Below are 14,721 nucleotides of genomic sequence, written 5' to 3' on the forward strand. Positions count from 1 at the left end.
GCATGTGCAGATACCAAAGGTACCAAACCACTGACTGTACACTCACTGGCCACTTTTTTAGGTACACCTGTCCAACTGCTCGTTAAAGCAAATTTGGAATCAGCCAATCACATGGCAGCAACTCAATGCATTTAGACGTGTAGATACGGTCAAGACGATCTGCTGCAGTTCAAACTGAGCATCACAAAGGTGATTTGAGTGACTTTGAACGTGGCATGGTTGTTGGTGCCAGATGGGCTGAAAATATCCAGTGTGCAGGCCAAAATGCCTTGTTGATGCCAGAGGTCAGAGGAGAATGGTTCGAGCTGATAGAAAGGCAACAGTAACTCAAATAACCACTGGTTACAACCAAGGTCTGCAGAAGAGCATCTCTGAACGCACAACACGTCCAACCTTGAGGCAGATGGGCTACAGCAGCAGAAGACCACATCGGGTGACCCTCCTGTCAGCTAAGAACAGGAAACTGAGGCTACAATTCACACAGACTCACCAAAACTGGAAAATAGGAGATTGAAAAAACGTTGCCTGGTCTGATGAGTCTGGATTTCTGCTGTGACATTCAGATGGTAGGGTCAGAATTTGACGTCAACAACATGAAAGCATGGATCCATCCTGCCTTGTATCAACGGTTCAGGTTGTTGTTGGTGGTGTAATGGTGTGGGAGATATTTTCTTGGCACACTTTGGGCCCCTTAGTACCAGTTGAGCATGGTTTAAACCCCACAGCCTACCTGAGTATTGTTGCTGACCATGTCCATCCCTTTATGACCACAGTGTACCCATCTTCTGATGGCTACTTCCAGCAGGATAACGCTCCATGTCATAAAGCTGGAATCATCTCATACTGGTTTCTTGAACATAACGAAGAGTTCACTGTACTCAAATGGCCTCCACAGTCCCCAGGTCTCAATCCAATAGAGCACCTTTGGAATGTGGTGGAACAGGAGATTCTCATCATGGATGTTCAGCCAACAAATCTGCAGCAACTGTGTGATGCTATCATGTCAATATGGAGCAAACTCTCTGAGGAATGTTTCCAGTACCTTTTTGAATCTATGCCACGAAGGATTAAGGCGGTTCTGAAGGGAAAAGGGGTCCAACCTGCTACTTGCAGGGTGTACCTAATAAAGTGGCCGGTGAGTGTATATAAAATGGAATATGTACCTCCATGCTTCTCCCATTGTGGGATGTGAAGCAATATTACCACCTCAATGCATTCTGACCTTGTGCCCTAGGAGAGCGCTCTGGTAGGTGAAGTCAGCAGGATTGACGTCACATGCTTACCGCTAACCCCAACACGCATTTAAATACAATAAACAGCCACAGATCCCTCAGGTTTATACATTTCAGAGCAGAACAGATTTTTTTTTGGACCTGAAGTTGATGCTGAGAGTTATTGAGAGGTTTGATGACTCTTGTGTTAATGTTTGTTCTGTTATCTCGCACAAATCATCTACGCCGATCCAACAAAAGAAAGTTGACGAAGCCCACGCGTGTCAACAGAGCTGTCATTCAACCATCTTTTTATCATCACATAAAAAAACTAAAAGAAAAGTTCTCTGAAAATTGAACACTTGCACATTAATTGTCATAAAGACTAAAGCGCTGGCAGAAGTACTGCAGCCAGTGTTGGGCAGTTACTGAATATAAGCAATTAGCTGCAATGAATACTTCCACCTACACCCAAAATAATGCTGGTTAAGAAGAATAGGATTAGATCATGGAGGAATGTTAACAGCTCAGTGCATATTCTTGTTATTAAACGTCTCATTTTTGTCACAGCAATCAAGTTTAAGTGTCTCCTCCTCACAGACTGTTACCTTTTAAACACATCCAATGAGTGAGTTTAATGGTGACAAACCTGCTGTTTATTCTCACTCACCAGCTTGATGTCTCTGTTTCCAACAATGGTGCTGAACTCGCTCAGGTCCCTCATCAGCCCGTTGAGAATCTCAGCGATGCGTTTCCTCTGGTGACTGCTCACTTCCTGAATGCGTGAAAGCTCCGCCTCCAGAGCCATGAGGTGAGACTGTAAAAGGAGAGGAGTGGAGTGAAACAAATCAGTAAATGTAAAGTAAAACAAAGGAGGAGAAAAATGACCATGTGAAAGAAAAAAAAAAGAGCAAGAGAGAAAACCCTGAAGGTGAGGAATGATAGTGGAAGTGAAAACGTGTAGATTAAAAGAGGATGAGGTTCACAGTTCCTGAGCCTGAGAGGAGGAACATCTTCAAGGCATTTTCAACCCCTGACCTTGTTCTCATCCAAGAAACACAAGAAGCAGAATGTAAAGACCATTAAATTACAAATCAATAACCTTCAGAGACAGAGGTTGATGGCATCCGTGCTGGATGAATGGGTGTGGAAGAATGAACAATGGAGCTGACTTTAACCTTCTCCTTTTCTGTACAGTAAGCATCTTTTTGAACAATACTGCAGCTCCTGTGGCCTCAACACAATGAAAGAGTTTGGATTCATTCACTCACAATGATGAAATACAGCGAAAGAAGCAGGGTGCAGTTTGTCGACCTGTGAAGCCAGTCCTTTGATCTTACAAAACCGAGCCTTAGCCTTTCAACACTGATGACATGAGCAACATATTAACAAGACCTTAGGGACTTTTTTCACTGGTCAGGTCGACAACCAGGAATTCAGGGGTCAAGAGCCCAAACCACCCAAAGGCACTCATTTCATCCCTCAGTATTAAAAATACAAAGAAAGTGAGAAATTTTGATTTTCTTATTGTTTCTGTTTATCTTTCCAGTGACTGGGTTGGTACCTTTAGGGCCTGTTTCCACTGACAGCATTTTTGCTCTGGAGAGGACATGGACTCAATTTTCTGGGTGCTTCTTACAGGTACTTACTGTTGTTTAGTGAAAACTTGAGCCGTTGCACTTCTGCCTCCCTTCATGGTGGCTGTTTAGTCTTTAAACTACTCTTTGTGCAAATTTGTAGCTTTTATTGGATAAACTTTATTAAAAAAATAAAGTAACTACGATGAAATGAGCTGTGTCCTGGCCTTAGCAGCAGCTAAGATCTATGGAGTTAGATCAGTCTCATAATAAATAAATGCACACAGAGGGATACACAAATGTATATTGGGATTAATACATAAATGTCTCTCAACTCACAATTATTTTTCAAAGTTCACAAATGTATTTCTGATGCACACACAAATATTACTTGTTTTATATATTCATAATGGAAATCCACAAATGTCTATATTTAAAATAATTTGCAGTTTTTGTTTAAAACAAATAAGTATATTGTGACATTTATTCACAAACTGTTGAATCTGCATTCACAAACCGCTCGTCATTTGTGAACATCGCTGCATTTGTGTGTGAATCTTTTTGAGACTCCCTTGATGTGGCTCTATCCACAAATGCGTTTTATTCAACAGGGAAGTATCTGTAGCCAATCAGATTTCTCCCTCCTTTTAGCTAATCACAAGAACGCATCCCACATGGGGTGGGATGTACTTTTCAGCCAATCATATGAACATGTCCGCACAGCTTGACGTCCGTGAAACGAAAATTGAAAATTATTTTAAATATAGACATTTGTGGATTTCCATTATGAATACCCAGATAAAAAAAACAAGTCTGTACCCCCTGAGCCAGACACCAAAGACTGAATTGTCCTACCCTGTTTCGATTTTAATTATTCACTAATGAAGAATTAATTGTGAGTGCAGCAGTGCTCAAAACTGGAACAATTTTCAACTGACAACACGGTTGGCACACTGACACTGAGTGTGTTTTTGTTGCTTTCGACTCTGGGCACTGAAAACATTGCCCTGCTTTGGTTTTGTGTGGGAAACAGATTCTGCCAGCATAAAAACTGCTGTTAGTGGACACAGGTCCCTTGATGTTAAATTTCTTAAATGCCTTTTTTTGATTTCTCCATCGACTGCCCTATCTCCCTTTATAAAGACATGAGAAAGCCTAAAATTAAATGTATAAAAAACACTTTGTATCACCTTTTTCAAGTTTCCTTTAAGAATAAAGCTGTTTTTCATTCCTATATCATAACTTTAGCCCCATTTCCACCAAGAAGTCCGGTTTAGATTCGTATGGTTTGGTACAGGTTGGCTCGGTTAAGCCTGGTCTTGTTTGCGTTTCAACAGCCAGCCGTGCCCCCTCATGGTAGGCGGCGTGTAAGCTGGATGCCGACAGCTGCATCAGCTAAACAAAAGCGTGACACCATGGCAGTGCAAGACAGTGTACCCCGCTAATAAATCCAACGAAGAAGAGAAACACAACACAGTAAACAAAGAGCATCGTCTTCTTTGTGGTTTCTTTGATACAAAGTGCAATCAAACACAGAATATAAGCCCAAAAATGAGGTTGGTAAAAAAGCAGAGTTTTGTGTGAAAGATAAGCCTCCAAATATCAGTTTGCTGATCCACTTTCAGTTATAGATTCAACAAACTAAGCAGTCCGGGTCGATTCAGTACGGTTTGGGACGGTTTGGGACAGTTAAGTCTGATCCCGTTTGCGTTTCCACAGCAAACCGTGCCCTCTCGTGGTGGGCGGCGTGTAAGCCGGATGCTGAAAGCAGCAGCTGGTAAACAATAGCGCGACGCCGTAGCAGCTTACCCCGCTATTAAATGCAACAAAGACGAAAACGCAACACAATAAACAAAGAGCACGGATGGAAGACATGCAGCATTTCGTCCTCTCTGTGATTAATGTAACTCTCTGTTACAAAGCGCAATCAAGCTTTGTTTCAGAGAAGTCTGTGTGCCGCCAGGAGAAATGCAGCCTCTGTCAGGGTAAATGACGATTCTTTTTGACCAATCAATGGTCTGCAGTGTGTTGCTCCACCTTCCGAGAGCGGATCGGTTCAGTCTGGCACCCATACGAAAGGGTCCCAGAAAAGTGGGACGGCTTGTCTCGGTTTTTAGGGATCCGTCCCGGGATAAGTCAGTGGAAACGCCGCCAAAAGCGCACCGTACCGAGACGAACCGAACCGGTCTGCTTGGTGGAAACGTGGCTTAAATTGTCTGAGGGGCCACAATTTATAGAATAATGACTACAAGTGACCTCAGTGTCCTTAGTGAAAGCTACAGCTCTCTTCCTGCTTTCATTTAAACTATGAAAAACAAAATCAGATAAGTCAGAAAATTAATCTATCTAACCCCACAGTGCTGCTACTACATATATCAAAGGTTGTAATCCTGTACACAACGGGCCACATTTTGCCATATAAATTACATTTGTGGGGGTTTAATGGTGTTTTTAGGTAGCTGCCTTGCAGATCATCAGTCAACTGAAAGCACCATTAACCCTCTCCTTGAGTACAGGTAGATTTATGAACCTCTCCATCTTCATCTCCCTCATTGACTCTGAGCCATGTGATCGTTTTCCAGGTCACTTCATGTGTCAAAACATTAGCTTAGCATAAATGACAGTAAATAATTAACTAAAATCGATTCATTTATGAACACGTTAAAAGGGAGAGGAGCGGCTAATGGAAAGTGTTCAGATTGGTTGAGGAAAGATTTATGGGGAGTTATCTTAAAGATGGAGAGAGTGATGGTTGGTGGTGTGATAGATGGAGTTAATCATAATAATTGGAAGGGCCTTAAAAGGGACGAATGGATGAATGGAGGTGCAAAAAGAAACAGATGAGTGACAGTGAGCAATGTGGCACCTGCACGAAAAGACAGGAGCTTCAACTGAAAGCCAGGATGAAGACAGCTGAGGAGACGTTGAGGTGAAGACAGTGATGAATGTACTCCATTGCAACATTTTTCTAGGCCAATGCCGCTCTATTTCCACTGTAGATATGGAAAAATGGGAAAAGCAGCACCACTGCACATTAGCACAGTAGCTGGGAAGCAGAGAGTGGCGGATTGGTAATGAAAACTCAGGGGGGGATGGAAATGGCCCTGAGAGGATGGAAAAATGGGATTATCGTTTTAAACCCACTGCATGGTTCCCTGTATTCAGTATCACATCATGTCAGACTGCTGGAGGTGTCCCTGAGATGGAGTCAGGTGAGAGGTCAGGGCGGAGAAGACCACAGAGAAGGGGAGTGAGGCGGTTGTAGAATAAAAATAGGTTTGAGCTGAGTTAAGAGGCTAAACTGTGCAGTCAGTAGTTAGATTGTCAAATCCTTTCATCAATTCCTGGACCAGCTTCAGAGAAAGAAAGAGAGGGAGGGGAGGACACTCTGGCAGAGTGTAAAACGGCGCCTGAAATATTAAAGAGGTTCTAAGAAGGTGAATAATAGACCACTTGGTCTAGTCGTGATAACATTATTAAGACTGACCAGCTCTGCCAATGGTCTTTAGCTTTATCTCTGTTTCACCTCTTTAAAGAGGCTTTCCTTTACATGAAGATCAGGTCACTGATAAACCTGAATCCTCAAGTATTTCTTTGAAAGTCAAGAAAACCAAACAGCTTAAAAACATTTTGTATCATTCAAAATGATGTTAATCTGCTCCAACAGGTCTGTGTTGGTGGAGTTTGACTGGCAGTGACCAAACAACCTACCAGCTGTCAACTCGCTTGAATGTGATTGGTGCATTTAAAGTATGTGACATCACTCCTTCCAACTGACCCCCACCCATTTCACGCCACAGAGAAAAATAAATACTTGATGAAAACAGAAATCTCTTGTGTGAAACCCTAAAAAGGCTTCAACTTCTCAAAAAGTTTTCAGGTTTTTTAAGTTTTTAAGACCCTCACTGATTAGAGATGCTGATTTTTCAGACTTTTCAAAGCCCCCTCAGATCTATGAAAATGTTTGACTATAAAAGACACGGCAGATAGTGAATATCATTAATAGCTAAATTCTCCAGGCTTGATGGATAGAGTCTGACAGAATGAGTTAGCTACCATTCAGCCTTTTGGCGACACTGAGCGCTGCCTTTAACTATAACCTCAAACAAGCTGTTTAGTAAAAGACTGCAGCTTTTGAAGTCAAATTGTAAAATAACCTCCAAAACCAAGCTGAGCCTAATCAAGGAAACCTGATTTTTTGCTCAGGGTTGCTTCATTTTTGAAGCTTTTTTATATTCAGTCCTTTTTAAAGTGCAAAACAACTAACAAACATCTCATGAAATCAATCAGATTTGACCTTTTGCACTGACTCCCGGGCAATTGTGCATAAAACATTTACTTCAATTGCTGAATTCTGTCTCGAGTGATGAAAATTGTTTTTTTTTTTACTTCCCCCACCCTTCATATAAATATCTTTCTATTACTCCCAGTTTTCTCTCATTTATCAGTTCATGATTGCTTGCTGCACAATTGATTAGAATTTTCTCTGTTATCTTTTCTCCCCAGCAGCTCATTAATTTCCTTCATTATCTTGCTAATTGCATTTGAACAAGAAGTTCTACACGTTCCTGACAGACAGGCACTTAAATAGAAGGATGATTTTGTACCTAGATGCTCCTTTCTATATTTTTTCCTTAGAGCTACATAAACAACAGATGAGTCCTTGCCTTTCAGTGTCATGTTTGTGTTACACCAGCCCTGAACACATTACTCTCTCTTGTTACGTCTACGCATTTCTTGTTTTCCCTTTTCCCATGTCTTTTTGTTTTAAGCTGCGATGCACATTTCACTTTGTGGCAGGAAATGAGCCCCTAGAAATCTAAACTGACCATTTTCTTTGCGAGCTCCTCGGCCAGCAGCTTGTTCTGCACACTCTTCTCCTCCACCTCCAGGCTCTTCTGGTCGTAGTTGACTGCCAGCTCCTCCAGGGCCTGCAGGACCTCTTTGACCTCAGCCTTGGCAGACTCGTTCTCTGTCTGCAGCCTGCCGAGCTCCGACTGAACCTTCTCACTGTCCCCTCTGGATGATGCTAAAAGCTGAGGGACAAGGAGATTTAGCAAACTGAATTCTGACTGTACGGAATAAAAGGCACGGAGCAGAGGATCTGGACTCATTGCATACAACAAGCATTTTGTGATATCTACAAGGCAGAGCAGCTAAAGTTGAATCAATCATATCCGTGGGGTTTATCTCACCAGACGATGAGCATGTGAACAAACTCTCTTCAAACACAATGCAGGTGTGATTTGGCAGATGTAACGCTCTTTAAATATTCATCCTCAACTCTTTCTACTTCATGAAACAAGCAGCTTTATTTTGCCACCATCGTGTTTGTTTTCTACAGCCGGCTGCAGCCAGCTGTCGGTCTGTTTCACTAAACGGATATCATCAGAGTAGATGTTGCTCTACCCAGGGCATGTTTGCACTGCAGCACACAGCTTCTGTTTTGCCAAATGGATGTGAAATCATTTCACTGTACACAAGCTACAGCTGGGTAGTCACCATCATGTCCGCCTGACCCACAGCAGGCCTGCTCTGGGAGATGAATGAACTCATTCTGCAAATGTGAAGTCTTTCACATGCCGTAGCACTACATGCCAAATCTTGCTTCGGGCTGTGTAACCCATTGGTTTAGCCACTGTTATGATTACATGCTGTAAATCCTTCTGTTAAGTACCTCTTAATGGAGAGCTGTTTTTCCCACAGGTGGAAAATACAGGCAGGCAACCCTGCTTAGTAAAGATGAGTGTGAGAAAAAGGCTGTAAACCTGCGTAAAAGGGCTCTGAATACACAAAGGTGGTGATATCTTTAACCAGAGCATATTAAACAACACATTAGATCATTAGAGTGTTTGTTTGTTTGTATACCAGCTCAGATGTCTAATGGATCAATCCGTCAGTCTTTACAATGATCCGTTCCTCCTACAGTTTTTCTCTGAGAATATTGAAGCCTATTCTATTTCTAAACTGCTGTTAATGCTCAAATAAACTTGCACAATACCACTTTATATTCTTCAAGTGCCTTTTTTTTCCCTCATTTATCTCAAGGGCAGGATAATAAACCTTCTCCTGGCTGGGTCCCATTCAAAGTGTGGCTTTGATTGCCACATTCTGCAGGTGCGGCTGACGACAGCGGGCCATTGAACCAAACTGATGAAAGGATGTTAAAAAGGGGGGCCCTTTACCTCCTCCTGGTCGAGCATCTGCTCCTTCAGTTTCTCCACCATCTGGCTCTGATGGTTGATCTCATCATCCTTGAGTGACAAAGACACATGAATAGAAACAGTTCATTTACATACTTACATATATGACACTCGCTGGTTTAACAGAAATATTTTGACATTTAAAGAGCTGTAGTGTCCTTATCTATTCATGACTCAACACTTCAGCGTGCGCTTAGAGATATTCTATAGTTTTAATGCTACTTGAGAAATAATTTCATTGAATGGATATACTGATAAGAAAAGTACATTAATTAGGTGGTCTCAAGTGACTGTTTGAAGCATTCAAATCATTTTTTGTATCACAAAGAAAGAAAAAGCCCTCAGTCACTTCTTTAAATGTCACTTAAAGGGGCTGTGAGGAGTTTCTGTGTGATCTTGCAAAAGTCCCCCTTCTAGATATATACCTGACCATAATCCACACTTTAAAATTAGATTATCAGCGCCAATATTACTGGTTGCAGGTTATTTTAAATTGCTACTTCTTAGCTTCCAGGATGGGTTGGACTGATTCAAGCCATGTCTAGGTCTCTATGACAACACCCCACTGGCTGATGAAGTTTAGCAGAGAGAGGAGATAAAACAGATATCTGTGTTATTCTATGCTAAGAACAAATTAAATAATTCATTTAGTAGTACTGGTGGACACAGGAGTCCACGTGTCAGACAGGAGAGAAGAAGAAAGCTAAACAGGAGAGATATAGAGCCCAAGCTAAAGGCTAATTAGCTTTAGCGATACTATAAAACAGAGGCAACGTCTATGAAGTTTGGACTGTCACAGAGCAACCTGTGTTTTGGAGTTAATAGTGACCAAGATAACTGGTGACTCCCAGCTGACAGTATCAGTGATTAACGGCCGAGAGTCACCAGTTAACAGAGTCACGCTTTGCACTGAAACACTGGCAACGTCTGCCGTCTCAAATGTGCTGTCTTTGTCTGATTTGGTGCACTTCTCTGGACATAGTTTTCTGGTTCTTTTATTATGAACCAGGTCTCAGACTCACCAGTCTGTGTACTTTTTTGGTTTGGGAGGGTTTCTGACTTATTGAGAAGCGTTTACATCCTGGTATGTCACAGTCTGGTAGTGTCCATGGATAACGCAGTTATGAGCATAGCGTAACAGTTGTGTTTTCAAACGTTGTTGTTTTCTCCTCTAAAAAGTTACGTCCACCTAATATCTGTCTACTTGCTGATCTCTTCTATCCACTCACTGCTATTTCAAAAACCTGGGAGCCATTAACCATCCGTCAAAGTGATGATATTAAGTTTCAAAATGCATTTTTTTAGTGGTTAACTCCCCTAGGTCAGTTGACAAACCATTATACTCTGCAGTGCTTCTGCACCCAAGTTGCGCGTGCATCGGACATTGTTGACAAACAAATAATCCCTCTTTAAATGGCTACTAAACTACTTACAAACTGACAGTGTTTACTTTTTGTCACGTTAGCCTACAGATATGTTGGAGCACAGGGCTGCCTATGTTGCTAATATTTAGCCGGCTGCTACAACGTTTGATTGGTGTCACATTTCAAATGGTAGCCCTACGTAACTGTACTGATAAATACCTTACCTCAGCACGTTGTATCCAGTAAAAAGTTGTCCTTGAACAAATAAAATTTGTTTCCATCCCATCTCCATTTAATTCCAAAACAAACACACGCCTCACTAAAAGTAATTTATGACAGTGTGCAGAAACTCTGGGCCCCAAGGTGGCGAGGGAGTGCAATTAAAACAGATCCTCCTCATAGCATCTTTAATTTTATTTCCCAGGTACATCCTGTGGATAAGTACACTGCACAAAAGAATATAATGAAACACTCCTGCTACAATCTCTGAATCTGCCGGCAGTTCTCATCTATCAGCCACCAAGGACAGGCTGTGTTCCTCTGAGAATGGATGCCTTCTTCTGCCACGTAAACAAATCGGAAATGGACCAGTACTTAAAGAGTGTGTTTCTAGTCTTTCTGACCACTCAAAGTGCTTTACACCTCCAGTCTTTTTCAACCGCCCATATTCACACCACATTCACACACTGATGGCAGAGACATGCATTGTACAGAACCATCAGTTAAGGCTAACACACCCACACCCAGCAACACACCGCCGACCAACAGTGGGAGCAATCTGGGGTTCAGCATCTAGCTCAAGGACACTTCAGCATGTGACTGCAGGAGCCTGGATCCACAACAACTACCACTGAGCCACAGCCGAAACAATCATCATGTTTTTGTTTTAGTACATAATCTAGAGAAGCAAGGGATGTTTCTTTAATGGAGAAAGCTGAATCTAGGATTTCTGATATATTTTTGGCAGTAAGGAAATCTGAAACTGTTTATGGAGATAAATACATTTTCATCCACTCATCACTGATAGGACCCTGCAAGTCCCACCAGCTTTTGCTCTCCATGAATACTATTTTTTTGTTAGGTTCATCCTCCATGGATGGCACTGGAGAGTATATCAAGCCACAGGTCTAAATATGCCTCCATGCTTGTTTATCATTCTGAAAAGAACAAAGCTGTTTTTCTCATACGCATGTAAAGAAAATGCAAATTTTTTCCACTGCATTGAAAACAACTTGTAGTGCATATTTTATAAAATATTCATTCACAGATGCAATAAAATCATACACAACAGCTCTGTGTGCATAGCTGAAGTGCTAGCAATAATACATTAAAGCTTAATGCTCCTCAATGTAGAACACCGCTCTCTCCCCTATGACACTTTTTCCTAATAGTTTCTACATTAGTCACTGCTGTGTGTCTGATCCTGAATTCATTAGCATGCATAATTTATGCATGACGTCCTCTTTATGTTCGTGTGAGCATACCCATGCAATAATCTCAGCCCTCGACTGTGAACAGCTTCACGTGCTTATTACCTTTTCATCAAGCTGTTTGTAAAGCTTGCGGATCTCCTCCTCATATTTCTGCCGCTCCTCCTCTGAAATGTGCACCACAATGGAGGAGGCGAGAGAGCATGGGGTGCAGGGGCTGCAAGGGCTGCAGGGGCTGCAGATGTCAAGAACTGGCTCCTCAGACTCAGGAGGGACCAAGGGGACGTCTTCAGATTCTGGGCTCAGTGGCTCCAACACAAGATCCTCACCTAAAGGCAGCAGAGAGAACATTCAGTGTTTGCGAATGTGGTTCTCTTATCTCTGCCAAATCCTCCTCTATGAATTTATGCATAAAGAAGGGATTAGCTGGATCATCTTCAGTGCTTGTCCTTTTCTTACCCCTGAAAGATTTCCATCTTTGGTTTGAGATTTGCTTCTTTTCTAGAAATCTGCTTTCCTTTCATTGAACTCAGCAGGAGAAAAATAACAGATGTAACTTTAAAATGTCAAATGTCCCATCTGCTAAGACTCCTCCATTAGTTCACAAAGAACGAGTGAATCGGTATAAAGTGAGACCTGTTAATAATGCACAGGTACATACACTCTTAAAAGCACAAAGAACACAGCAAAAAAGTAAGGTCTGACAGCTCGTGACAGCACTCTGGAAGGTAATGCATTGTAATTATAAGGTGCTTTTTCAGCTTGTTTGCTGATTTGACACAACAGCGGGTTGTCTTCAACACTGTATACTCAGTAAACTTGATAAATTTAACACCTAAGTGATTTCTGTTATTCACGAGAATAGACACTAAGCTTGTCTCCTAGAAATTTTTTTATATATCACTAAATTGTTTCCCTAATAGGATTACCAGGCACCGTTCAAAGGCTTCTTTCAGAGCTAATAGCGTGCTACAGATTTTTACTGCGCCAGCGTCACGGTGAGCTTCACAGAGGATGCTACAAAGACTTTGTCAACACAGACTGTGGTTCACAAACCCTGACTCCTGTCTGCGGTTAGGCTAAGTCAACTTAGCACTCCATGCTTCACGTATGGGACAAATCAGGGTTTCTGTTTGCTAATAACTGTTGAGTTTCTTGAATGACATCAGACCCTTTGACAGTTTTTTTTCACTAATGCTAATGAGTTACGGTAAATATTGTTTGTGTTTCAAATTGACGTTATCTACTGTTTGAGGTTGCAAAGAGGCAAGAGCCAAACCCCACACTTACCATCTTGGATCAATTCAAACTATGAAAGACTCAAGACCCAGATAAAATAATATAAAAAACACCATAATCTATAAGTCATCTGCAAAGGTACAAAAGGTTTTGTAGAATTAAATGAAATATATACAGAAAGCTACCGTGGTCAAATTCGTTTACTGTCTTCAACATCTCCAGAGTTGGCAGATAGATGCAAGATGACTTCACAAAGCTCCAGTGAATTGGTTGCATTGGTGCGCCTAACTTTTTTTTTTAGGTGCACCAGCACAAAAGTTAGGTGCCCCCAAATTTTTAATTGCGCCACCTTAAATGCTATCAGATCACCTTTTCATTGCTCTCCATGACTTTCAAATAATCTTAATAATTTTAAAACAAGAATAAAGTGTAGACAATTTTTTTTCTTTACTTGAAGCACAACTAAACAGGAAAATAAATGTACAAAGTGTTTCAAGTGCTTCACTGAGCTGAAACTAAACATTTTAAACCCCAAAAATGTGAAAAAATAACACATTTCCAAAACAAAGTGCCTGTTACCAAAGTGCTTCACTAAATGAATTGATGTTAATCCATTTTTTTTCATGAGCAGATCTTCTCATTTAAATTTGCTGAACGGCAACTCCTCTTTGGGATTGTTTTATTCAACATCAGTGTTTCCCTAAGGCCTCGCCTGTTTTTTGTGTGATTCAAAGGTTTATCTTTTTTATCTAGGCTTAAAAACTGCTTTAAATGTATTAGACTGGCTGGTGCACATTTATATTTTATACATTTTTACACTAACATCACTGTTGAATATAATATCTATAAAATAATATTTACTTATAGTTGTACAATAGAGAGTGAAGTGCAAAAGAAGAAATGGTAATATGTAAGTTTGCACACCCTGGCCACCCGCACCTATGCCACTGTCCTCATTGTGCACCGAACAGTAAATACATGTATACTGTACTTTTTTAAGCTCCTGTGGGAAGTTTTCAGGTGGCTATGAAACATCCTGCAAGTAGTGGCAGTGTCTTTTGACGAGGGAAAAAATAAAAAAAGAGCATTACCCTGAAGATGATTTCTATTTTCAGTTTCTGAAACCACTAAAAGTGGGGTAGCTTTAAGTCCACATGACAAACATCAAACTACACAAACAGCATCACCTTGCATTTTGCGCAGCAAAGATTTTCAGTGAGTGGTACAATTTACTGTATGCTTACTTATACATAAATGTGACAGAATCAGATGTTAGATTTGAAGTATTATTTTTTTACCAGAGGGGGCGCCAAACTCAACACAAATCTTACATTACTCATAGGAGCTTTGAGACAGCTTAAAACAATGTGTTTTTTAATGAACCACTTTCTTATTGCTGGTTATTTTTTTTAACACATCTGCACTTGTGTTGAGCTTAAAAAGCTTTTAGTTCAAAGCTCCTTGAAAGGTGGCTGCATTAATATGTTCATCTGGTGTGTTAAATGTTTCCTTTTTTTTTCTAGGGTTTTATATGTTCTCTTCTGCTCTTTTCTTGTTTCACTCCAGCATTCGACAGCACCGATTTGACTGACGGTGTTTACCCCTAGAGGAGGGAGGATCAATTTGGAACTTGAGTGCTTTGCTCCTTTTAAGACGAGGTCAAAGTAATCCATAGTAAAGACAATACACCTGGCTGA

General features: G+C 41.0%; 1 protein-coding gene across 2 annotated transcripts in view; it reads right to left on the reverse strand.

The window, feature by feature from the left end:
• The window catches only part of kif5ab (kinesin family member 5A, b), a 95,944-nt gene that overhangs the window by 29,359 nt on the left and 51,864 nt on the right, over nt 1-14,721 (reverse strand). For both annotated transcript variants that reach the window (XM_074676866.1, XM_074676783.1), the window contains exons 12-15: nt 11,891-12,114; nt 8,974-9,042; nt 7,618-7,824; nt 1,882-2,028 (exon numbers count right to left, since the gene is read on the reverse strand). In XM_074676866.1, the coding sequence (XP_074532967.1) occupies nt 1,882-2,028; nt 7,618-7,824; nt 8,974-9,042; nt 11,891-12,114 (647 nt within the window). The remainder of the gene's footprint in view (nt 1-1,881; nt 2,029-7,617; nt 7,825-8,973; nt 9,043-11,890; nt 12,115-14,721) is intronic.

This window comes from Halichoeres trimaculatus, unplaced genomic scaffold (assembly GCF_033239565.1).
Source record: "Halichoeres trimaculatus isolate MK-OKI-2021-1 unplaced genomic scaffold, fHalTri1.1 fHalTri1_scaffold_1, whole genome shotgun sequence".
In the NCBI taxonomy this organism is placed as follows: domain Eukaryota; kingdom Metazoa; phylum Chordata; class Actinopteri; order Labriformes; family Labridae; genus Halichoeres; species Halichoeres trimaculatus.